This window comes from Gracilinanus agilis, chromosome 4 (assembly GCF_016433145.1).
Source record: "Gracilinanus agilis isolate LMUSP501 chromosome 4, AgileGrace, whole genome shotgun sequence".
Classification (NCBI taxonomy): domain Eukaryota; kingdom Metazoa; phylum Chordata; class Mammalia; order Didelphimorphia; family Didelphidae; genus Gracilinanus; species Gracilinanus agilis.
Genome location: NC_058133.1, coordinates 457597133 through 457622258, shown reverse-complemented (window position 1 = coordinate 457622258; position 25126 = coordinate 457597133). Strand labels below are relative to the sequence as shown.

At 38.4% G+C, this 25126-nt stretch overlaps 1 protein-coding gene across 1 annotated transcript in view; it reads left to right on the top strand.

Annotated features, from left to right (window-relative positions):
- Nucleotides 1-25126, top strand: part of SLC25A24 (solute carrier family 25 member 24) — a 50158-nt gene that overhangs the window by 15315 nt on the left and 9717 nt on the right. The window contains exons 2-6 of the mRNA XM_044675914.1: nt 11595-11721; nt 15538-15625; nt 19554-19662; nt 21897-22055; nt 23570-23722. Of these exons, the coding sequence (XP_044531849.1) occupies nt 11595-11721; nt 15538-15625; nt 19554-19662; nt 21897-22055; nt 23570-23722 (636 nt within the window). The remainder of the gene's footprint in view (nt 1-11594; nt 11722-15537; nt 15626-19553; nt 19663-21896; nt 22056-23569; nt 23723-25126) is intronic.

Genomic DNA, 25126 nt, shown 5'->3' with positions numbered 1-25126 from the left:
GGTTCTCTAGGGTCAGGGAATGGATTTGTGATTGCATCAACACAGAGAACTCCCAGATGAGGAAATTCCCTCTCCCTGTGTAGGGTAGTGTCTTCTCTGAAACTTCCTTTAGAGCAGGGGTCGGCAACCTTTTTGGCCGTGCGAGCCATAAACGCCACATTTTTAAAATGTAATTTTGTGAGAGCTGTACAGGGCTCACAGTGCGCGCTCCTGTAACAGCGCCTGAAAAATAATTGACTTTATGGCTCCTGCAGAAAGAGCCATACGTTGCTGACCCCTGCTTTAGAGGATAGCAACATCTTCCCAGTCCCTCAGGTTCAATCTAGGTGTAATCTTCACACACATCCCTAACCCGATGCCCACCATATACAACCTGTTGCCAACAACTGTTTATTTCATCTTTCATCCAATACCCCATTCTCTCTTTGGACACTGTCTGTAATGCAGGATTGATGCAAGATCTCTTGCATTTGCAAAATCACCCTAGGCAATCCTGGCAGTTAGGGGAATGGAACTTTGACCCAACAAGTCCCTGTCTCAAGACCTGACTGTTGGAGCTGGGACTATAAATACTCCTGGAGAACCAACCTGGGGGTTCTGATTTCCTTGCCCTCACCCAGACATCCAGCTACCCCCTGGATTTCCCCTTGGGGCCCCGGGAGGTGTGGTTGGTGGGGTGTGGAATGTGGGAAGGAATTAGTTAAGTTAGGCTAGCCAGGACACCCCTAAACCAAATCATTACCCTCTTATGACAAACTAGTGGACCACTCTACATCAGGGCAGTAGAATTTATCCCTCAGCCTGATCCTACCTTCTGAGGCCCTCTGCCAGCACTGGCCATTCACCCATAGCAACGTCTTCTCCAGACCCTAACCCTCTTCCCCCTCAGTTTACCCTTGTGTTTAAAATAAGCCCCTTGCCTAATTCTGAGAGTTTCCATAGTTCATTTATAACATCAACCTGAGCTGAGGGGCTGAGGAGAAGGAGGATAGCTACCACTTGTCTCCATAGGGGAGTAAACAGGCTGATAATAGGGGAGCTGGTGGTACCAGTAAATCTCCTGGGTCAGGGAGCCTACAACTACAGTATTTGTTGATTTGAGATAGCCAGGGATGTGTGGGCCTGAGCTGAGATGTCCAGTCAGTCTCCCTGCTGTCTGAAGGTTTCTTTAAGGTTGGGAGTGAGGAGTCCTTCCCTGCTGGTGAGAAACCAGAAACCAAGAGGAAGTGAACCAGTCTCGCTTCCTGAATAAAATGGATGCCTGATCTAACCCCCTATGGAGACAAGTGGTAGCTATCCTCCTTCTCAGCCCCTCAGCCCTGGTTGATGTTATAAATGAACTATGGAAACTCTCAGAATCAGGCAAGGGGTTTATTTTAAACACAAGGGTAAACTGAGGGAAGAGGGTTAAGGTCTGGAGAAGACGTTGCTATGGGTGAATGGCCAGTGCTGGCAGAGGGCCTCAGAAGGTAGGATCAGGCTGAGGGAACCAGCCCCTCAGCCAGGGATAAATTCCACTGCCCTGATGTAGAGTGGTCCACCAGCTTGACAAAAGAAGATAATGATTTGGTTTAGGGGTGTCCTGGCTAGCCTAACTTAACTAATTCCTTCCCACGTTCATGTTCCACAACCCACCAACCACACCTCCCGGGGCCCCAAGGGGAAATCTAGGAGGTAGCTGGATGTCTGGGTGAGGCCAAGGAAATCAGAACCCCCAGGTTGGTTCTCCAGGAGTATTTATAGTCCCAGCTCCAACAGTCAGGTCTTGAGACAGGGACTTGTTGGGTCAAAGTTCCATTCCCCTAACTGTCAGGATTGCCTAGGGTGATTTTGCAAATGCAAGAGATCTTGCTTCAATCCTGCATTACATGTCCCATCTCTAATGCAGACCATCATCACTTCATGCCTGGACTATTGCAATAGCCTTCTGGTGAGTCTGCCAGCTTCAAGTCTCTTCCTGCTCTAATCCATCCTCTGATCAACTGCCAAAGAGATTAACCTAAGCTCCTGTCATGTCACCCTTCGCTGTGTAAATGCTATGACTCGTTCCCCCCCTCTAGGATCAAATACAAAACCCTCTGTTTGACATTCAAAGCTCTTCATAACCTAGCTCCAGACCCCCATATTTCCAGTTATATTATGGTTATGTCTTACTCTTTGAAATGTACTTTTTGGTCCAGTGACACTGACCTCCTTGCTATACTATGAACAAGGCATTCCATTTCTTGGTTCTGGGAATTTTCTCTGACTGAATGCCCCTACCTCCCCCCCCTAACCCCCCATACCTGGAATGCTTTCCCTCCTCATCGCTTCCTGGCTTCTCTTAAGTGCCAACTAATATCCCACCTTCTTCAGGAAGCCTTTTCTGATACTCTTTAAATCCAGAGCCTTCTCTCTGTTAATTTTTTTCTATTTATTATCCAGATAGCTTGTTGGTACATATTCATTTGCATGCTGTTTCCCTCATTAGTTGTGAGTTCCTTGAGGCCAGAGGTTGTCTTTTGGCTTTCATTGTAACTCCAGTGTTTAGCATATAGTAGGCACTTAATAAATACTTATTGACTGACTCAAACAGTATGGAGAGTAGCCTAGAGAACTGAGAAGATCAGTGATTTTCTTGGGGAGGGGGCAGCATACAGCCATTAGTAGAGGCAGAACTTGAACTCAGGATTTCCTGCCTCCAAGGCCAATTCTCTATCCATTACACTACACTGCCACTGAATTATTCCAGTCATAACCAGGGAAACATTCATTAAAGATGTACCCTTTGATGTGTCCCTCATGCAGGCTGGACCCTAGAAGCTGCAACCCATGTAGTAACTTCAGTGCAGTTAATGTAAGCATCCCTGAGCTCTGACATGAGGCCATATTATACTTATCCCCAAATAACTTTGGCTGGAGGGTAGAGACTTAGGGGAGGGGAATGACCAATGCATTTTCTTTCAAGCTCACATTGCAGTGCCTGGCACATAGGTGTAATAATTATAATATTATAACATATTGTCTATATTATTTATAATATAGACTAATTAATTATAAATAATCAATAAACTAATATTAAACAATAATTATATGATGATGAATAATTATATTCATAACACATACTTATTGAATTAAGTAATTTGTTACCCACTACTCCCTTAGGACTTCTTCATGTTTATATTTTATAAAGTTAATTAAGTCACGACAGTAGAATAGTTACATGATTTCTATTAAAGAAATCTTGCAAAAGAAATCAATTATGTACTTAGTGAGAGTGGTAATTGCTTTTACCAATTTAAAATTTTTACTAGTGGGTTATTGTGTTCTCCCTTTTTTGTTTTCAGTAAATCCATTCATTATACTATTATTCAGAATTCCATTATTTTGTTGATGAACTTGGCCAAGATCAGGCCCTTGTTGGTGAATCTGTCAGAGGAGGAGGAGATGTGAGCTTGATCTGTCCAGGGGCTACGCTAAGGATTGGGAGCAGTGGGTCAGTGTTCAAAGCTAAGAATACAAACCTCAATAATCAAGATTTCAGCATCACTTAGCAGAGTTTCGCTTGGCTGCGCTATCTGTTTTTACCATGTGACCTCAAAGAAGATCCTTAAGCTTCTTTAGCCTCAGTTTCCTCCTCTTGAAAAGGAGTTTGAATCAGATAATCTTTTAAGGTCCATTCCAGCCCTAAAAACTTCCTTCCTCCCATAAATGTAACTTCCTTGTGATAGGAACTGTTTCTGTTACTGTTTTTATATTTATTTCCCCAGGACCTAGTACATGCTTAATAATAGTTAGCTCTTTAAAAAAAAAATTAAACTCCTATCTTCTGCCTTAGAATTGATATTAAGTCTTAGTCCCAAGGCAAAAGAATGGTAAGGGCTGCAGGTAGTTCAGGTTAAGTGACTTACCCAGTACTCCAGTAACTGAGGTCAGATTCGAACCCAGTACTTCCAGCCTCCAGATCTGGCTCTCTATCCACTGAGCCACCTACCTGCCCCCAAGAGTTAACTCTTTAAGGTTTGCAAAGCATTTCAAAAATATTATTTCCTTTGATCCTAATGACTATCCTGGGAGATAAGTGCTATAATTATTCCATTTTAGAGATGAAGAAACTGAGTCAGAGGTTAAATGACTTACCTAGGTCACAAAGCTAGTAAATATTTGAGGTTGGCTTTGAACTTGGGTCTTCCTGACTTTAGAAGTTGGAAAGAGCTGAACCTGAGTTTGTAAACCATTTTATTTCTCTGATTAACAAAGTTTAACTTTTCAAAAAACTTCTTTGAAAAAAAGAACATATGTATATCTCAGTAATCCTGGATTTGCCAGTCTAAGCTCTTTCAGACAGGTTTTGTTTTGGATCCTGCTTGTGATGATTACTTTAAAAATGACTTTGTAGGGGCAGCTATGTGCCTCAGTGTATTGAGTTTGGCTCTTCCTCCTTCTACGTCTTACAATAGTCTTTTTGAAACTCAGTAGGAGTTTAATAAATACTTGGTAAATGAAAGACTTTCTTTTAAACTATTCTGTAATCCAAATTTTCTAATAATCTAGTCCAGGTTTCCTTACAAAGGAATTCCAGTTAATGAGGGTTCACTAGAGAGTTTTCTTTCAAATGAAAGTAGATCAGTCTGTGGCTTCCAAGTCATGCCATGTGAAAACCAGTTATATCAGAGTCTTTAAACCAGGAGGCTGAGCGTAAGTGGACGTAAGTGGACTCTTATCACACCTGACCACCCAGCTATAGCAAGTTACAAAGGGTCACTGGAGCTCTACAGATTATCTGTCACCAGAGTGTTTCACTCAATAAGCCAGGTCATCTCTCCTGTATTGAGTGGCACCTTTGTGGGGAATGATTGGTCCCCTTCTTTTTTTGAAGTGACAAATGTGACGATTCCCTTTGCTCTTAATTTCTCTTTGCTAATCGATCAAGAAAGCAAAGCGTATTTTTGGAAGGCTTCTGTGTCCCTCACATTTCTTTGAGGAGACTGTATATGCATTGGAGATGGTTTTTGCCCTCCCAGAGGCCATTTGCCTATAGTCTTGGTGGAAATTAGACTAATAGTATGTGAAACAAATGCCAAACTGTGTGATTCTGGCCCTTCAATTCTTCCTGTAAATTGTGCTTACTTTTGTATTATGGTTATATATGTGGACTATTTTTAATAAGAAGTAACTCACATTTATATAGCACTTTGAGGTTTGCAAAGCACTTTATTACTCATTTGAGATGAATGTAATTATTTTACTCCCATTTTACAGTTCAAAAAATTGAGGCCTAAAGAGATTTAAGTTGATACTTGCCTAAGATTACAGAGCTGAGAGAGGGTTTAGAACTTGACTTTTCTGGCAAAGCCCAGCCCTCCATTTACCATTACCACACTGCCTTGCTGTTTTCTTACTCAACAGATTTCTTTTAATATATTCCCTCTGATCACAGGAATATCCCCAATACTCACCTAGGCTTTAGAACCTGCCAACCTATTCCTTTCTACTTCCTTCATTATTTTGATTCAACAGTGATTTCTAATCTGTCATGCATTTTTAATCTCACCCTTGCCCCTGGATCTTTGAATGTGCCAGGCACATTTGCCTACAAAGAGTTAGCCACACATCCTTAAAAAGTCCTCCCTTTACCCTTTGATCTTAGCCAAACACTGTCCCTTCTAATAGTAATAATAACAATAATAATGATAATTAGTATTTATATTGTGCTTACTATGTGCCAGGCACTGTGCTAAGTCCTTTACAAATATTATTTCATTTGATCCTCATAACAATCCTGGAAGGTAGGTGCTATTATCACTCCTGTTTTAGAGTTGAGGAAACTAAGGCAGAGATCTCAGAGTCATATAGCTAGTAGTTGTTTGAGATTGGATTTGACCTGGGGTCTTCTTGACTAGTGGCTCAGTACTCTATCTACTGTGTCACCTAGGGGCCTCTTTCTCTTTCCCCTCACTGTTTAAACTTCTTTAAAGCAAATAGTCTTACTTGTTTGTACTTATTTAATGCTCATTTTGTCCTCAACTTCTTTCAATCAGATTTCTACCTAAACATTTTTTTTTCTTGTCGTTAGTGACATTAGGGTGGCCAGATCCATTTTTTTGGATGTTGTTGTTGACCATCCCACTCAGTGGCTTCATAGGCATCACTCTTGGCTAACTGCCTTAGAATATCTCTACCTGGAATTTTAACAGGTACCTCAAACTCAATATGTTCACCAATTTAATATCTTTCCTTTTTGACTTCTCTTTCTGATATCATTATTTCTGTCCATTTTACTGACATTCACCCAGTCTTATATTCACAAGACTAGAGATAGAGAGCTGGAAGAAGAGACTTGCCAAATTAGGAAAAACCAGACCCAGGCTGGAGCTCTGAGAGTGAGTGCTATATTTCCAGCCTGGGTGAGATAGAGAGTCCTGGTTTCAAAATAAAAAAGAATAAAATAACTTTTTTTTAGAAAGTAAGGACAGAAAAAACAAGAGATGAGAGCATTGTGAGATATAAAATGGATAATTTTGATTACATTAAATTAAAAAGGTTTTTACACAGATAAAACTAATGTAGCCAAAATTAAAAGGAAAGCAGAAAATTGGGAAAATATTTTTTCTCAGAACTTGTATTTTAATGCAAATCTTTGCTATTCATATCTAGTACTTTTTTTTTTATTTTTTTTTTTATTTTAAACCCTTAATTTCTGTGTATTGATTTATAGGTGGAAGATTGGTAAGGGTAGGCAATGGGGGTCAAGTGACTTGCCCAGAGTCACACAGCTGGGAAGTGTCTGAGGCCAGATTTGAACCTAGGACCTCCCGTCTCTAGGCCTGGCTCTCAATCCACTGAGCTACCCAGCTGCCCCCTTAGTACTTTTTAATACAATGCTCCAGAGTCATCACCAGACCTGACTTTTGTCTTGTCATTGTATTTTTTTAATCTAAATTCTTGGGAAAACATTTTTATAGAAAATTTCTTGGCTAGAAGTCTCATCTAAAATAAATAGATGTTTGCCAAATTTATCTTTTTTTTTAAACCCTTGTACTTCAGTGTATTGTCTCATAGGTGGAAGATTGGTAAGGGTGGGCAATGGGGGTCAAGTGACTTGCCCAGGGTCACACAGTTGGGAAGTGGCTGAGGCCGGGTTTGAACCTAGGACCTCCTGTCTCTAGGCCTGACTCTCACTCCACTGAGCTACCCAGCTGCCCCGTTTGCCAAATTTATAAGAGCTATTCCCCATTTGATAAATGGTCAAAAGATATGAGCAGATGGTTTTTGGATAAAGAAAATCAAAGTCATGTATAGGCAGCTTGTAAAGGTTAAATGGTAGGAGTTTGACAGAAGTGAGGAGAGCAGTTTGATAATATGCTTAGTTTAATTTGAGAATTATAGATAGAAAATAGAAAGGAGGAAAGAGAGATTATTATTCTAATACCCTATGACTATACCTAAATTCCTAATACTAACTAAAATTTCTAAAACCCTACTTCTGTCTTCTGAGGACAGGTGCTTCTTGCCTGGCCAGACCAGGCCTATCTAACCTATACTACCTAAATTGATTCACTAACTAACTATCTTTCTAAATAAACAGACATTCACCACTCAAACTCCCTCATTCAGTTTCTATACCCAATTGTCAATATTTAACTCTCAGAGATAGAGACAGACCTCCTGCTCCCAAGAGATCCAGAGACAAAAGAACTCCATTGCCAACTGATTCCTTCCTTATATATCTGTTCCTGTTCACCCCCCCCAAATACATACATACATACATATATATATATATATGTATTTTTTGGATAAAGATATAATATATGTATATGTGTGTGTATCATTCATATATATATATTCATATATATATATATATATATATATATATAGTGTGTGTGTGTGTGTGAACAGGAACATGTTGATTACAAAAGAAAAAAAACCTCAAAACAAATAAAATTCACATTGTATGGGAGCAGATAAAAATATTACACAGTTCAAAGTAGACCTGGTAAATAGAATGCATGACTGTTGCTATATGACATGAACATAGGTTTAAAAATATTCAGTAGCAGCAAGTAAAGCAGGTGTCATTAGGTCTGTTCCCTCTATCCTGTTCTCTAAATTCTCCACCTTGCATTCCACCACCCTGCATCATATAGCCCGATCTCCCTGGTAATGGAATCTTCAGCTCTGGCACACAGAATCCTGTCAGCTCTGCTCCACCTAGAAATACCCTTCTCCTGCCTCTTAAAGAGACAGAGGGAGATATTAAGAAAATCCCTTTAGGAATATGAAAAAATGTTCTAAATCATTACAGATTAGAGAAATGCAAGTGAAAAAAATTCTGAGATCTCACCTATCAGATTGGCTAAAATGATAAAAGAGCAAAATGACAAATGTTGGAGGGACTGTGGAAAAATGGGGTCACTAAAACACCGTTAGTGGAACTGACCTGATCCAACCATTTTGGAGAGCAATTTGGAATTATGCCTAGAGAGTTAGATGCAGATGTCCTTAGACACAGAAATACCACTGTTGGGTCTATTTCCCAAGGAGATGGGAGAAAAACAAAACAAAAAAAAAATCATATATGTTCCAAAATATTTATAACTGCTCTCTTTGTGGTGTCAAAGAACTGGAAATCAAGGGGATGTCCATCAATTGGGGAATGGTTGAACAAGTTGTGTTATATGAATGTGACAGAATATTACTACACCAGATTGGGGCAGCTGCGAAGCTCAGTGGTTTGAGAGTCAGGCCTAGAGACGGGAGGTCCTAGGTTCAAATCTGGCCTCAGACACTTCCCAGCTGTGTGACCCTGGGCAAGTCACTTGACCCCCATTGCCTACCCTTACCACTCTTCTGCCTTGGAGCCAATACATAGTATTGACTCCAAGACGAAAGGTAAGGGTTTAAAAAAAAAAAAAGAATATTACTACACCATAAGAAATGTTGAGCAGGTTGATTTTTTTTTTAATGAGAAAGACCTACGTAAGACTATGAAGAGCAAAATGAGTAGAACTAAAGAGAACATTATATATAGAGACAGGGTTAATATTTGAAGAATGACTTGTGAATGTCCACCTCCAGAGAAAGAACCGATAAACTGAAACACTAAAGAAACAGGTTATATACACATATGTTTTTATTTGATGATGCCCTCTGTGGTGAGGGGAAGGGAACTGGGGATGAGATAGCTGGGAATTTTAATTTAACCAACAAACAAATAAATTAATAAAAAAGAAAGGGTGAGGAAAGGCTGTTATGTGGAAGTGATCTTGTGAGTACAAAATCTAGAAAACTAGATGAGATTTTAGAAACAAAATTTAAAAGTTTGTTGGCATTTTCTTAGCTCTGATTTTCATTTATGAGAGAATAGGCAAAATAACTGCAATAACATTTTATGATAGAGCAGGTACAGATTCAACTTTCCATCTATTAATCTTTCAGGCTATATTTCCAAGCTACAAACTATGGGTTGGGTTTTTATAGTATCTAAATGAGAAGCATTTATTGTTCATTATCTGATAGAGCCAAAGCACACAATGCCAAATTAGAACATGACATTAACGTTAGGAACTCTCCATTTTGGTAACCATGCATTATGCCTTGGCACGTGGCCCAGTGTTCTGGATATTTATTGTCCAATTAGACATGACACAATTCTTTTGTGGAGATAAGTGGGGTGTATGCTTTTTATTTTTGTCTTGTTCTTTTGACATAATTCTTTGTGGATACTTTCATTTTTTGTTGATATTATAAAATGATCTGAAGATTATGGCAATTCCAAATCTTAGAAGTCACTGTATTTTCTTATCTCTTTTGTTAAGTCCATGATCAAGAAATCAGATTAATTATTTCTATAAAAGAATTTTAATGCTCATTGAATTTTAGAATTTTTTAAGAAATTATTTTACTAGTTAGAAAATTCCTATGGACTGGGTATGGTGGCCTATACTATAATTTCTCATCTTAGGGTTGGTTGAGGCTGGTGGATCATTTAAGTTCAGGAGTTCGAAAATGCAGTGGGTTAAAGTCAGTAGAGGTCCATACTAAGTCTGGCACTACTGTGATGAATCCCTGTGAACTTAGCTGTCAGACTACCTAAAGAGGGATATACTGGCTTAAGTTAGAAAAAGAGCAAGTTGAAGATTGCCTCTCTCCCTCTCTCCCCCTTTCACCTATATATTTTTAGAGTGGTAAGGACCAGACAATGGGGGTTAAGTGACTTGTCCAGGGTCACAAAGCTAGGAAGTGTCTGGGGCCAGATTTAAGCCTAGGACCTCTTGTCTCTAGGCCTGGCTCTCAATCTACCTAGCTACCCCAGGATAATATATTTGTAACTTTTATTTCCAGTGGTTCTAGGAGTCTAGAGGAATGGAGGACTTGTTGTTAACTTATGTAGTTGGGGATCTTGATGTATTGGTGGTGGGCTCTTTGCTGCTCAGGCCATTCTGCTGTTGGTGATGTTTTTGGGTTTCCAGGAACTCGGTGATGTTTCCTCATGAGTGTTGGGATTAGGGTCTGGGGAGCTTGCTTGTATTTCTTTGTGGAAGTGCGGACTTGCAGAAAAGCCTGCAGAATCTCCTTTAGGATAGGGACTGCTTTTGCTGTTGTATCCCCTGAGTCTCTCACAAATGCAGTGAATAGGGGGCAGCTGGGTAGCTCAGTGGATTGAGAGCCAGGCCTAGAGATGGGAGGTCCTAGGTTCAAATCTGGCCTCAGACACTTTCCAGCTGTGTGACCCTGGGCAAGTCACTTGACCCCCATTGCCTACCTTTACCACTCTTCTGCCTTGGAGCCAATACACAGTATTGACTCCAAGATGGAAGGTAAGGGTTTTTTAAAAAAAAAAAAAATTCAGTGAATGCTAAAGAAATTGAACCTCCACAGGTAATAATAAAAACAACCTCAATAATGGGAGACGGCTTAGTATAAGAGCCCTTCTGGTAGAGGGCTAGACTTGGAATCAGGAGACCCAGCTTGAATTCCTTGCCTCTAGAATCTAGTCTAGATCTACAAGCCAAGTACTGGTAGGCAAAAAAGCATGAACTTTTCTGAGTCTCAAGCAAAGAAGGCTTTATCTGCTGCACACTAGTGAGTGGCCCCTTGCCTAATGAGATTACAGTTTCTGAGCCTTCGGTGTCTCCAAGCAATAGTGATAGTAGCTCTTGTTTGCTTTTGCAGCCTTACAAAGCACTTTCCTAGTATCTGCCCTACGAGATAATTTTGACCCAGAAAGCACCCACAGATAAGCATCATGTTTCTCTAGTTCTTGAGACTTTTTTGGGGGGCTTTTTTGGAGAATGTTTCTCTTTCTTTTGGACACTCTCAAAGACCATTGGCATCACACTTGGTGTTACCCAGAATTGTGAGAATTGCTGCTTGACTACTTTAGCCTTCAGCAGTGGCGTGGGACTGTTTGGATCTCACAATTTGATAATTATAATTCTAGTGTTGTGTCAAGAGCAGAAACTGTATGTGGGATGCTTGGCCAACAAAACTGTGGCCTGAAAAATTAAGGTTCAATTTTACCATGAGCTTAAGGTTACTAAGGAAATGTGAGACACTCACTTCAGCATTCCTAGATACTAAAATTCTCTGTCATTTCTTTTTTCCCATTGCAGAAAATTTTCAGAGTTGGCGATACCAATTGTGATGACCGGCTGGACTTTGAAGAATTTACGAAGTACCTTAAAGATCATGAGAAAAAGATGAAGTTGGCATTTAAGAGTCTGGACAAGAATAATGATGGTGGGCCTCATTTTTCTATTCACTGCTTGGTCTATGAATGAAAGATTTGTTAGGCAATACCTATTACAAATGCCTTTAGCTTTCTCCTGCCCTCAGAGATTAGGTGACAGTGTGGAATAGTGGCAAGAGTGTATGGGTTTTGGGAATGAAAGAATCTGGGTTCTAATTCTAATTCCAATGTCACTGTTGGAAGGTCATTCAATTTAATGTCTCTGAACCTCAGTTTCCTCATCTATAAGGATTAGACCAGATGACCTCTTATGTCCCTAACAATTGAAGATCTACGATCCACTTGGCTCCTTTTATCAGGCTAAAATATATACAGCAATGTCTCTGATTCTAAGGAGCCAGTTTCTGTTTGATTCTCTTATTTTTGTATTACTGTAGCTACTCCCTTATTAGCAGAGAGTTTATTCTTAGAAGTAGAATTTTGATTTGGCCATTGTATTAAAAAACCCAACAAATCAAGGTTTCTGAAATAATAAGCTTCTTATCTGTTAAAATAAGCATTCTTCATAATGCACTGAGTAGAAAACAATTTCAATTCTTAGTTGAAAATTTTAAATACTTGAGAACATCTTTGCCTTAAGATCTTGGCTCGAGCAGAATTAATTTGTGTTTAAATTATTATTTAGCAGTTATTGAGTTATTGAGAATTAGCATGGCATTGTGAGTGGAAAACTGAGAGCCAGAGAGACCTGGGATCATCTCCTATCTCTGACACACACTAGCTGCATGACCCTCACCATAATTGACCTAAACTTTTCCTATCCTTGACTGAGGATGTGAAGATAAGGGGAATTCTCTTCTTCTGGGAGTTTCCTATATCAGTCAATCATAACATTATGGATTTAGAACCAGAAGGGAATTTGGACCTCAGCCAGTCCAAACTTCCTCCTACCTTGATAATTTTATAGAAGTGGGAACTGAGGCTTAGAGAGTTTATGCAACTTGCCCAGGGTCACATATCTGCCCACACAAGTAGCCAAAGGAGAATTAGAAGTCAGATTTTCCTGACTTCAGATCCAGCATTCAACCCCACTATGCTACATTGTCTAGTCCCTGTCTCACTAAATGTGTTGTTTATCGCTAGTAGTCAACACTTTATGACCCTGTGTTCCATACTGCCCATAAAGTTTTCTTGGCAAAGATACTGGAGTGGTTTGCCATTTCCTTCTCCAGTGGATTAAAACAAATGGAGGTTTAGTGATTAGTCCAGTGTCCCAGAGCTAGTAAGTGTTTGAGGCTGTATTTGAACTCAGGTCTTCCTGACTCTTAATGAAGTTAGTACAGGACAAAATCGAAGTCTGTTGAGTCATTTGGTTATAATAGCATAGATATGAGCCAGCATGGCAGAATAAATTGACCAATAGGCTTTATATCCCTAGAGGCTCATTGTGGGGCTTTGCACATAGTAAGCATTTCATAAATGATTGTAGAATTGAATTGAGTCGAAGTATACCCTGTTTTATGATTTTATATCAATTTTGAAAATGGAAAAAAAATAAAGGAGCTATTTATAGGAATTTTTTAGTGAGTGTTCAGAATAGATGACCTTGAGTAGCTGTAGCATCTGTCACTCAGGTGTGATGGCTTTTCCCCTTGTAATCTGCCCAAGGCAGACCACATTTGGAGCATTTTCCCCCCTATTCAGAGCATCACATTGGAGAGCTGGAATGCCTCTAGGGGACAGTGATCAATATGGTGAAAAGACTGCAGAGGATACTATTAAGATTAGAGAAGCACTGAATTTCTGAGTTGGAAACTCAGCATCCATCCAGTCCAAATTCTCCCTGGAAAATGAAATCTTTATTCCAACATGGCCTGAGAATGGCCTTGGCTTCTGCTGGAAGACTACTCCCTCTCCTCACTGGAGAACAATTTGCTATTCTCTAAGGCAGCCCATTCTCCTTTTGGATAGCTGTAATTTGCAAGAAGTTCAGTCAAATAGAGCTAAGAATATTGAACCAATTGTTTTCAAGTATCTGAACAGGGCTTTCAAGGGGAAAAGGGATCAGACTTTTCTTTTCAAGAGGATAGAATTAGAAGCAATGACTGGGGGTTGCAGAAGGGCAAATTTCTGCTCGTTTTAATTTAAAGCTTATCCCAAAGGCTCGTCTTCCTGAGTTCAAATCTGCCCTTAGATATTACTAGCTGTGTGACCCTAGGTAAATCACTTAACTCTGCAATAGTTTCCTGATCTGTAAATTGAACCGGTGAAGGAAATGCTTAATCACTCCAGTGTCATAGCCAAGAAAATCTCAAATGGAGTCACAAAGAGTCAGATAGAACTGAACATAGTGGTAACCTTGGGAAAGGGTGGGTTCCCCTTCTTTGTAGGTCTTCAAACTGAGCCTAGGTTTGCTGTAGATGCATATATTAGGGAGAGTCTTACTCGGGTATAAAATGGAAGAGTTTGGTCCCTGTAGTCCTTTTCAACTGTCCTGAACTGACTAACTCCTTAATTGGTGTTTTGTGTGTTCAAGTCTTACTTTGCTCATCAAGCTTTTTTAAAACAAGATGTACTTTTACTATTTTGGGATGTTATGTATTTCAATGAAAATTTGTAATACTTTTTGGAGAGAGTTTCATTGCTGCTGTACTAAGGTCTCCCAACTTGAGTTCTTGCTCCTTCCTCTGAATTCCTATAATTCTAATGGATGCCTTGCCCATTTTGTAGTTTACTTATGTGGGCATTAGCCATCTTCCCTGCTAGACTACTAGATCCAGGAAGTCAGGGACTGTGCTCTTTTAATATATATTTTCATCATTTTTACCCAAAATGGGTCTTGCACATAGGTGGAATTTGTAGACATTTATTAAGCACTTACTATTTGCAAGGCACCATCCTAGGTTGGAGGAGAGATACAAAGGTGAAGGCAATGATTGCCCTTCAGGGTTTTAATTCTGGTAGGCGGAGATATGATATGTACATAAATAAATATCTACAAAATAGGATTTGAAATGGTGTACTTGAGTCCTGGACTTGGAATCTGGGAAACTAGAGTTGGAATCCTGTCTGAGACACTACCAGCTATGTAACTCTGGGTAAGTCACTTAATATGTCTCACACATAAAATGAGAATAAGATTAAATGAGAATATATAGGTAAGATGCTCTACAAACCTTAAAGCTTGCTAGAGATATGGTTATCCTTGCTATTAAATTAGAATCTAAAGACATGCAGGCAGTTCAAAGTACTACAAAATTAGGTGAAGGATTAAAATGACCACCGCCTAGGAAAATCAGGAATTCATGGAGGAAGTGGCATTTGAATTTGGGCTTGAATAACGGATAGAATATACACGTATGGAGATGGGAAGATAGGGAATTTATATCAGAATGAAAAGCAATCCAAATGGGTTGGCATATAGAGGGAATAGTGTAAGAAACATAAGCTGGAGTCATATAATGGAAAGCTTGGAGTTCCAGGCTAATAAATATTTGTTAAATAATAATTATTTTGTGACCCCCATACTGTGGCTACCACAATGCTAGCTAGGTATGTGTGCTTTAAATACTAGTAGTATATTGGTAATAAATACTGGTTTAGTAGAATTGAACATCAGTTGACTTGTTGGAGGATATGGCTATGAACAGAGGCACAGCTACCTGTCTCTTTTTTACAAAAGTGTTTAGTTAAGGGCCATACTTCTCTTGGTTTCAAATGGGAACTTGAGTCTCTGTTCTTTGTTTACAGGAGTAGCAGTGAAGGACCTATCATTGAACCAGGAGTTTTCTAGAATATTATAAATGTTTGACATATACTTTTTTGCTTTAGTGTGTTTCAATTGGTGAATACTTCTTTTTTTAAAGGACAAATTGAAGCTTCAGAAGTTGTCCAGGCTCTGAACACCCTAGGCATAGATATTTCTGAACGACAGGCAAAGAAGATTCTTCAAAGGTCAGCATTTTAAAAAGACTTTATCTTAGTTATGATGTGATCTTAGTTTTCATTTTCTATTGCATTCCAGAGGCCAAAAGTTGCAAATGTGGACTTTAAAAAATGAATCCCTGCATCAGCTATTCTTTGTATGTCTATTCTCTTTTTCTTTCCTTATTTTTGTTTTTTTTTTCCCCAGGGGATCATAGACTTAGAGCTAGAAGGGGCCTTCAAGGCCATCTTGCCCTATCATTTTAGAAATGAGAAAACTTGATGCGTAGAGAAATGATTTGCTTGAGGTCACTGAGATAGGAAGAGTCAGAGGCAGGATTTGAATCCAGTTCTTGTGACTGCAGTTACAGTCTCTCTCTGTCATACTACATTGCCATGCTTTTTGCTCCCAGGTATTGTGATTTGTGTCTCTCTTCCTGTCTCTTGGGTACCCAGTTTCTTAAAGGTGAGTATCATGTCTTCTGATCCTTTTTGTAACTTCATCTCATTAGCAATCCCAGTTCACACAGTAGGCACCTGATAAATATTGCTGCTGATGGTGGTGAAAATGATGATGAGACCCCAGTTTACAGATGATGCTCAGTGATTGCCATTGGCCAGTTGACTCATAGTTCATATAAAGAAGATTTTAAAAGATTGGTTGAGGGCTAAATGATTGAAAATAAATTATCCTTCATTTTAATTCTCCTTTGGAAGAATAGGGCCAAAACCCAAAGGGGAGAGGATGAGGCTATTTAACTTAGAATCACCTCTCACCTCTCTTCTTTAGAAGAGAAATATGACTTCTTGCAAAGCAATTTTATGGCGAACAATGCTTTGATCCTTTTGAATGTGTATGATTTCTCTGGGCCCTCTACTAATATAGATTACAGCTTATGCATGTGTTTTTTTCTTTTTTTTTTGAACCTTTATCTTCCATTTTAAAATCAGTACTGTGTATTGCTTCCAAGGCAAAAGAGTGGTAAGGACTGGCTCTGTATTTGTTACATTGCGCTGCCTCAATTAAAGTTAGTAGAACTCTGTTATTTAAATAATAATTGCTACCTCTTCTTTCCAAGAATAAATAGAAAAACTGAAAATCTCATCTGAAGGCAGGAAAATTAAGGCCTCTCAACATCACTATAAAAACAAACCAAAAGATTCCCAGAAAAAAGCTGTGCCTCAAGACACGGGCTTTTTTTTTTTTTTTTTTTTTTTTTTTTTTTGGTGTGTCACGTACCACTTTGGGAATCTAGGGAAGCCTGTGGGCCCTCTTCTCAGAATAATGTTTGTAAGTGCATAAAATAAACTACCTGAGATCACAAAGGAAACCAAATATGTTAGAATACAGTTATCAAAATATATATATATATAAAAACCAGTTCACCTCATGTTAGGAGCCCTTTGTCTAGCCAACTTTTGGTGATGAGCCTTTCCATACTTTGGTTGATTCTTGGCCACACAGTGTCACCAGGTCCAGATATGAGAACTTTCCAGCTTGGTAGGTCCTGCTATACTTTGTGCTCCAGTGGCATAGCCACAGTGAATTCCATGTCCTGATCAAACATCGGAATATTATCTTAGTGGAATTCATTCAACAAGCTTTGGCTTAAATAATAGACTTAAAGCAGAGACTTGATTATTCTCCAAGCTCATGGTTGATTTTTTTTTCTCTAAGCATGACAAGGAATACTCCATAAATCAATATTGGTAAAATTAGACAGTTCTGCCTGGTCCAGAATGTGGTTTTCTCAATATTTGTCCAGTCTCAGTAGAAGAACCTATAGTAGAGTCCCAGTTAAGTAGATTGCCATGACTATCAATGAAGGAAGTTTGTAATGATGATTTCCTTGGCAATAATGTGACATCAGTAATTTAAGAGTCTCTTGTTCAAAGGTACTATATTTTGTCCGGTTACCTATCATTTGCCATTTTATCTAGGAACTGGAGAAATGATCTGATTGTAGATGGGTTTATAATCATGGACCTAAGTTCAAATCTCAGCTCTGCTCCTTTTTCTTTGTGACTTTGGGGAAATTATCTAACCTCTGTATGCACCAATTATCATTACATGATCTGTAAAATGAGGGGATTGTATAAATGTGAACAGGCGTTTTTAACCTGGAATTCATGAATTTGTTTAAAAATATTTTGATTACTTTTTTTGGATTTGATTTAATTCCTTGGTAAGCCTAATTATTTTACTTTATGCATTGAAAAAACATTATTCCAAGAATACTATACTCCCCAAAGGGTCCCTGGCATGAAAAGAATTAAAAACCTTGATGATTTCAAAGGACTCATCTAGTCCTGGGAGTGTGTTGGTAATTTTTTAACAGCTGACTGGAAAAAAATATGCTCACAAGACACTTTAAAAATCCCCCTTATCTTCGGTCTTAAAATTGATACTAGGCATCAGTCAATTCCATGGCAGAAGAATGGTATGGTAAGGGCTGGGTGATGAGAGTTAAGTGACTTGCCCAGGGTCACATAGGTAGGAATTGTCCAAGGCCAGATTTTAACCCAGGACCTCCTATCTCTAGACTTGGCTCTCTATACCCTAAGTTACTTAGCTGCTTCTCACCACTTACTTTTACATTTAATATGAACCTTTAACACTTTTATTATCCCTTTCGTAAATCTAAGCAATCAATAAAACAACAAATTAAGCCTTGCTTTGGAGTATTTACTGATTTCTGAGGTGTAAATGTTCACATTGAAACTTTCACCATTGGCTCTGTAAAGATGATTTTCGGGGAGTCCCCAAAGATGTTCTTTGGGTCAGATAGGCTTGTGTGTCTGTGAAGCCTTATCAGGGGAACTCTTTTCACCTTTACTATGAGGGTATTAAGAGGTTACCTCTGTAAAATGGTGTAGCAGACAGAAATAGAAAGGAGCCAGTGATCAGACAAGGGATTTCTTTGGGTTATGATAGTGATAGGTCTCCAGGACATAACTTAATGCCTGGACCCCAACAAAACCCTTCTGAACCCAGCCCTGTTGGGGTAAGGCTGAATGATGGCCAGCCTTGGGTTTTGTGCCACCAGAGCTTGATAGACAGCCTTCCCCAATTTCCTCTTCTTACCTCTATTTCCCAGTATTCCTGAGAGAAACTCTGATCTGACTGCTATTAATAACAAAGTGGTTTATTGAATTATAGGAATTATGATGGGTGAGGAGAATGGGATAGGAAGCCCTTCTCTGACATGATGTAAAAGGGTCTGTCTCCCCTGGCCAAGCCCATAGGCTTTGACCAGGAATTCTCCTACTCCCTTTTCCTCTATCTGATATCTGAGCTAAGCTAACAGACTGAATAGGATGATAAGGGTCTCTCTTGAATGGCACAGGTCAGGACAGAGAGTCTTCACGGTTGGCCCACCAGCTGTCCGGGTCCTCAGACCCCTTCCAGCCACTGGCAGATGTCTGAGCACTTCTTTGATGATGTAATTGAGAATCAGGAACACTAACAGGTCTTCCGGTAAAGAGATAGCCAAGGAAACCTCCAGATAGTCACAGTCGACTCTGGAGGTCAGGGAAAAGTCCTCTGTCTCCAACCAAGTCCAGAGATGAAGACCCTCTCCCCGGGTTCTCTCTCCCACAAACCTCTGCTCCTTCTCTCCAGCTGCTGCTCCTGTCAATCAACATTCCTTTCCAACATTCCAAACCTTCCAGTGCAAGCTTTTCCTTATAGCTCTCAAGCTGGTTCAAGCTGGCTCCAGCACACCCCTGCTTCTAGCTTTACATATGTCATTCTTTGTGATTCTTTTTTAAGTGAATACTGGATCCTTTTCATGTCAAAACTACTTTTTATGTCCATGATTAGAAAAGGTAAAGAGTATACAATCGTTCTGGATTTAGAGAGATCACCATTATACCCATAGTAGGAAAATGGAAGTCTTCAGGGTAAAGACCAGTAGAAGTGGACTCTTGGTTTATTTTGGTCTGCATTTTTTTTCAGCATTGATGTTGATGGGACAATGACAGTTGACTGGAATGAATGGCGGCAACACTTTTTTTTAAATCCTGCTGAAAACATTGAGCAAATAGTTTACTTCTGGAAACATTCGGTGAGTAAGGCTGACCTTTGGCCATCTTTTTTTTTAATGACTTAGTTCTAAGTACAAATGTAAGGCTGCAGACTGAGGTTGGATTGCCATTTGTCAGGAATGTCATAGAGGGAATTCATGTATTATCTAGAGCATTTGACCAGATAAATTTCAAAGATTCTGTGAACTTCTATGCCCATTTTTAACTTTATGATTCTGTAATATGTTCATCATATTCTCAGAAGTCTCTAAGGTTGAATAATCAATGCAAGTACAATATCTACTTTGGACAAACCCTATGAAGTTGCAAGAGGTGCCCTTTGCTGAAGATTAGTTGTTGCTGCAGTCTGCAGGTAGAAATTGTAGCTTGCTGAGCTGTAGGAGGTATGGCAAGATCCTTGCCCGCCAGCCAGTTCACAAGATTAGGCAAGATAAGTAAAGTTGGCCTCCTACAGTTGGAGATTCTCTAATCTTTGTCCTTGGATTTTGCTCTCTTTATATCCTATTGTCTTTGATCAGCTAGCTATTCAGCATCTGGAAATAAATTTCACCTACATCCTTCTCCAGTTTTTTGGAGGTTTCCAAAATGGACTCTGTTGTATCTGATGGACAAGTCTTCCCCACTCACCTCAAAACCTAATCTATTTTTTTAGCCTGTGGGTTCTGAGCACTAATGAATCATTTTCTTTTTCCATTTCCTTCTTCTGGTTTTGACCTTACTCCTTACTCAACACCTAGAGGCAGACAAACCACAGTCACCATGGTGAACTTGTTTCTTAGATGAACAGGCTGACTCCAAACTTTAAGATGTGTAGAAAAAGTATTTGTTAAATCATCCAGCACCATAGAATGAGTCATTATTATGAATTGCTAGTAATATTTCTCCAGTAAAATCCTTCTGCACTGCCTTATTGCAGCATAGGTGTTGCTGGATTCAGTAAAGACTTCAAGTGTGGATGTGATGATGAACTCTCTTACTTGTCATCCAAGGACTAGCCTGGATAAATTCAAAGAGATTCATCACTAGGTTGGCCAAAAGGTTGATGGATTTTTTTTTCAGCCAACCATTATGGATTATGATCTTCACTCAGTGGAGAAGTACACACATTAATGAAAACCTTAATATATTAATATATTAAACATATTAATTAATACATCAAATTAATCAACACATCAATTTATTAATCATACAATAATATATTTTATTACAATAATCATAATATATGATAATCAACATTATATTATTCACATAATAATATAATGTTTATACAATATAATTATGCAGTAATGTATAATAATTATAATAATATATTAATCATTAATTAAAATGGATGATTATATAATAATTATAATAATATATTAAATAATTTTTCAAGGCTGTTACTAAGTTACTACTAAGTTACTGAATTAATTCTTTTAATTTATGAATATGTTTGTGAGCCATCCTATTACTTAGCTGAGTGGGAAACACAGATTTATTAGAAGGATCTGTGATTTCAGCTCTGTAGGCTGCTCCCAGTGTGGGAATGCCCTTTATCAGCGAAGTTTGTAGCTCATCTCCAATTTGTTTAAATCGAAAGAAGGTACTTGGGGTTCATAGGGGTTAAGTTATTTACTTAGTAAATCATTGTCAGTGGCAGGATTTGAAACGAGATCCTTTTGGTTTCAAGTCTACTATACAACAGTAGGAGATATGTGGAAATGATAAATACAGTGACTACTGCCCTCATTTTATAGATGGTGAAATAATTAAAGGTTAACTTTTTACTCTTTTGGTTCACTTGGGTATTGAGTTCCTCCTTATTTGTAGTCTTCCAGTGGAAGCTGGTAACCACTTTTTAGATGTTTTATATATAATTCTTTTATATAATTCTTGCATTACCAAAATTATTCCAATTAAAAATATAGCAAGGTTGTCATAGTATAATATTTTTGACCCATAGTTATGCTCAAAATGGCCATAGAGAACAACTGCCATTTAAAACAATAACATACACATGCTTTTAAACTTCCAAAGCCTTTTGATGAATTGTATTTCTAATTGTTCCTTGTTCCAATTTCACGGGAACTGACATTGTATAGTAAATAGGTTCTTTAAAGCAGTTTATGCTTTCTTCATTATCTAGAAAAAAGGGATTGATCTTAATTGTAGAGATGAAATAAGTCTTGTCTCTTAAAAATAGCTAAAGCAAACTTCTTTTCAAATGATCTGTTTATGATTTTAGTATATTGGAATTTTCTATCCATTTTAACAGGGCATTGATATAGGAGATAGCATATCAATTCCAGATGAATTCACAGAGGAAGAAAGGAAATCTGGTCAGTGGTGGAGACAGCTCTTGGCAGGAGGGATCGCTGGGGCTGTCTCAAGGACAAGCACGGCACCTTTAGATCGAATGAAGGTCATGATGCAGGTGAGTGTGTGGGTTATGAGGTTAGGCAGATGTGTCTCATTCTAAATTATTCATGGAAATGATGTGAATTGTTTCTTTTTGAGAAAACGTTTTCAAAAATCTTAGCGACTTAATGCCTGTATTTGTTTTAATTATTTGTGAAAATGCACATGTTCTTAAATTCATTTAGTAGATGCAAGAGTGAATGAAACTGGGGCAGCTAGGTGGTATAATGGGTAGAGAGCCAGACCTTTAGATGGGAGGTCCTGGGTTCAAATATGACCTCAAGCACTTCTTAACTGTGTGACCCTGGGACAAGTTACTTCCCCTCAGTTGCCTAATCATACCACTCTTCTTAGTATTAATCAACTAATCAATACTTAGTATTGATTCTAAGACAGAAAAAAATTCATTCCTAATTACATATAATAACAATTTTCAACACATGTATTCTGAAATTATAAGATCCAATTTGTCTCTTTCCCTCTCTTCCTTCCTCCTTGTTGGAGATAGTAAACAATTTGATCTGGGTTTATACATGCATTATTATGCAAAACATATTTTCCTATTGGTTATTGTTGTGAGAGCACACTCAAAATCAAAACCCCCAAATAAAATCCTACATAAACTAATGTGAAAAATAGTATGCCAAATTTGATCTGCATTGACTCCAACAGTTCTTTCTATGGACGTACTTAGCATTATTTGTCTTAAGTCCTTCAGAATTGCCCTGGATCATTGTATTAATTGTAGTTAAGTCTTTCACAGTAGATCATTGAACAATATTGCTGTTACTGTGTTCACTGTTCTCTCAGTTCTGCTTATTTCACTCTGCATCAGTTCATGTAGTTCTTTCCAGCTATTTCTGAAATCATCTTACTCATTGTTTCTTATAGCACAATAGTATTCCATCACTATTATATATACCACAATGAATGACACCATTCTTGCCTCTAACAGATTTACAATCTAGAAGCAATGAAAACTTTGTCAATTTTTATTTATTCATAGAAAATAACTTAGTCTTTTATCCTGGGTATTACATATTTCTTGACTTTATTTCAGAGGTACAGAGAAAGAAGCCAAGAATGCTTATCTTAGAGTTGAACAGACAGGGTTTGGGGGAAATAGGATTAGCTGTCTTGAAATATTTTAAGAGCTACCGTTTGGGTGGAAGTTATGGAGAGGTAGATTTTGGCTCAATATAAGTGTGAATGTCAAGTAGTATCATACTTCTTTTATTTTCCTAAATTTATGACTCAAAATTTGAAGATTGTTCCTTTGCCCTGATATTTCAGGCTTTAGTGAACAAGCTTGTACTTTAAATTATTTTACAGACTTAAATTATGTAATCTTTTAGCCTTTGCCTTTTTTATCTTTCCTAAATTCTTTTGATCAATATAGTTCCCCATCTCCAAAGCTCCAATTATTGCTTTGAGATCATAAGCCATAGTGAAAAGAAGGCTGTATATATAAGTGCTTCAAAAAAATAATCATCATGAAAAGTTTAAAATCTTTTTCCTTTCATTTTTTAGGTTCATGGTTCAAAGTCAAACAAAATGAGCATAGTTGGTGGATTTAAGCAGATGGTGAAAGAAGGAGGCATCCAGTCCCTTTGGAGAGGAAACGGTGTGAATGTTATGAAAATTGCTCCCGAATCAGCTATTAAATTCTGGGCATATGAAAAGGTGAAATATTATTTTCTATGTAAATTCACAAATAATTCTTGAACTGAATTCCCTGGTTTTAAAGATTATTACCAGAGAACAGGGAATGCATACTATTAAATATGAACATTAGCTTCATTTTTCTTAACAGGTTAAAAAACCAAACCAAACCTTTATTATTGCTCTATTTGATTATATCTTGGGGATATAGAAAGGACTTGGGGGGCAACTGGGTGGCTCAGGGGATTTAGAACCAGGCCCAGAAATAGGAGGTCCTGGGTTCAAACAGTTTTGAAGACTTTGAAGACTGCAGACATCTGAGGTCCCTTATAACATTTAATTCTAAATTTTAATGATGTGTGTTCAGTTATTTTAGTTCTGTCTAACTCTTGCTGACCCCATTTTGGATTTTCTTGGCCAAGATACGGGAATGGTTTGTCATTTCCTTCTCCAGGCCATTCCTCCACATCTGAGGAAAATGAGGAAAAGTGGGTTAAATGACTTATCTAAGGTTACACAGCTAAATGTCTGAGGTTGAACTTATTTGAACTTAGGAGGATGAATCTTCCTGACTTCAGGCCTGGTGCCCTATCTACCCTGCTGTCTATCTGCCTTAGTTTTTAATAATACCAATAAAAAAGAAGTCTAATTAAAAAATTGATAAACATTTATTAAATAGATACTGTGCTAAGTAATTAATAATGGCTGATGTTTATGTAACTCTTTAAGGTTTGCAAAGGGCTTTACATATTTTACCTTATGCTCATAAAACCCTGTAAGAGTAGTACTATTATTATCCCCACTTTATAGATGAGGAAACTGAGTAAGGTTAAATGAATTACCCAGGATAACACTAGTAAATGTCTGAGTCACACTTCAAATCTAAGTCTACTCTTTGAAGTCCAGTGGTATATCTAACACTCCATGCTGCTTCCTATTAGAAGAATTACAAAGATTATAGATAACAAAATTACAAAAGTTCTTAACCCTTGAATGGTTTTGGACCTGTTGAAAACTTCCTTGATGAGATGGTCAGATGAAAACAGTTTGTTCTGTTGGCCATGAAGGTGGCCTAAGCAGTTGCTGTGGAGTACTTAGATCAGTGGTTCCCAAACTTTTTTGGCCTGCCACCCCCTTTCCAGAAAAAATATTACTTAGCGCCCCCTGGAAATTATGAAACTATTTATTGAACTCAGAATAGAATGTAGTAGAAAAAAAGTGTGGCCATCACCGCCCTCCTGGATTGCCGCAACACCCACCAGGGGGTGGTAGTGCCCACTTTGGGAATCACTGACTTAAATTGTGGACAGATATCCAAGATGCCAAGGTCATTCACTGCATCCCAAGCTATCACCAGTCATCTTGACTCCTCCCTCCCTCCCTCCCTCCCTCCCTCCCTCCCTCCCTTCCTTCCTTCCTCCCTCC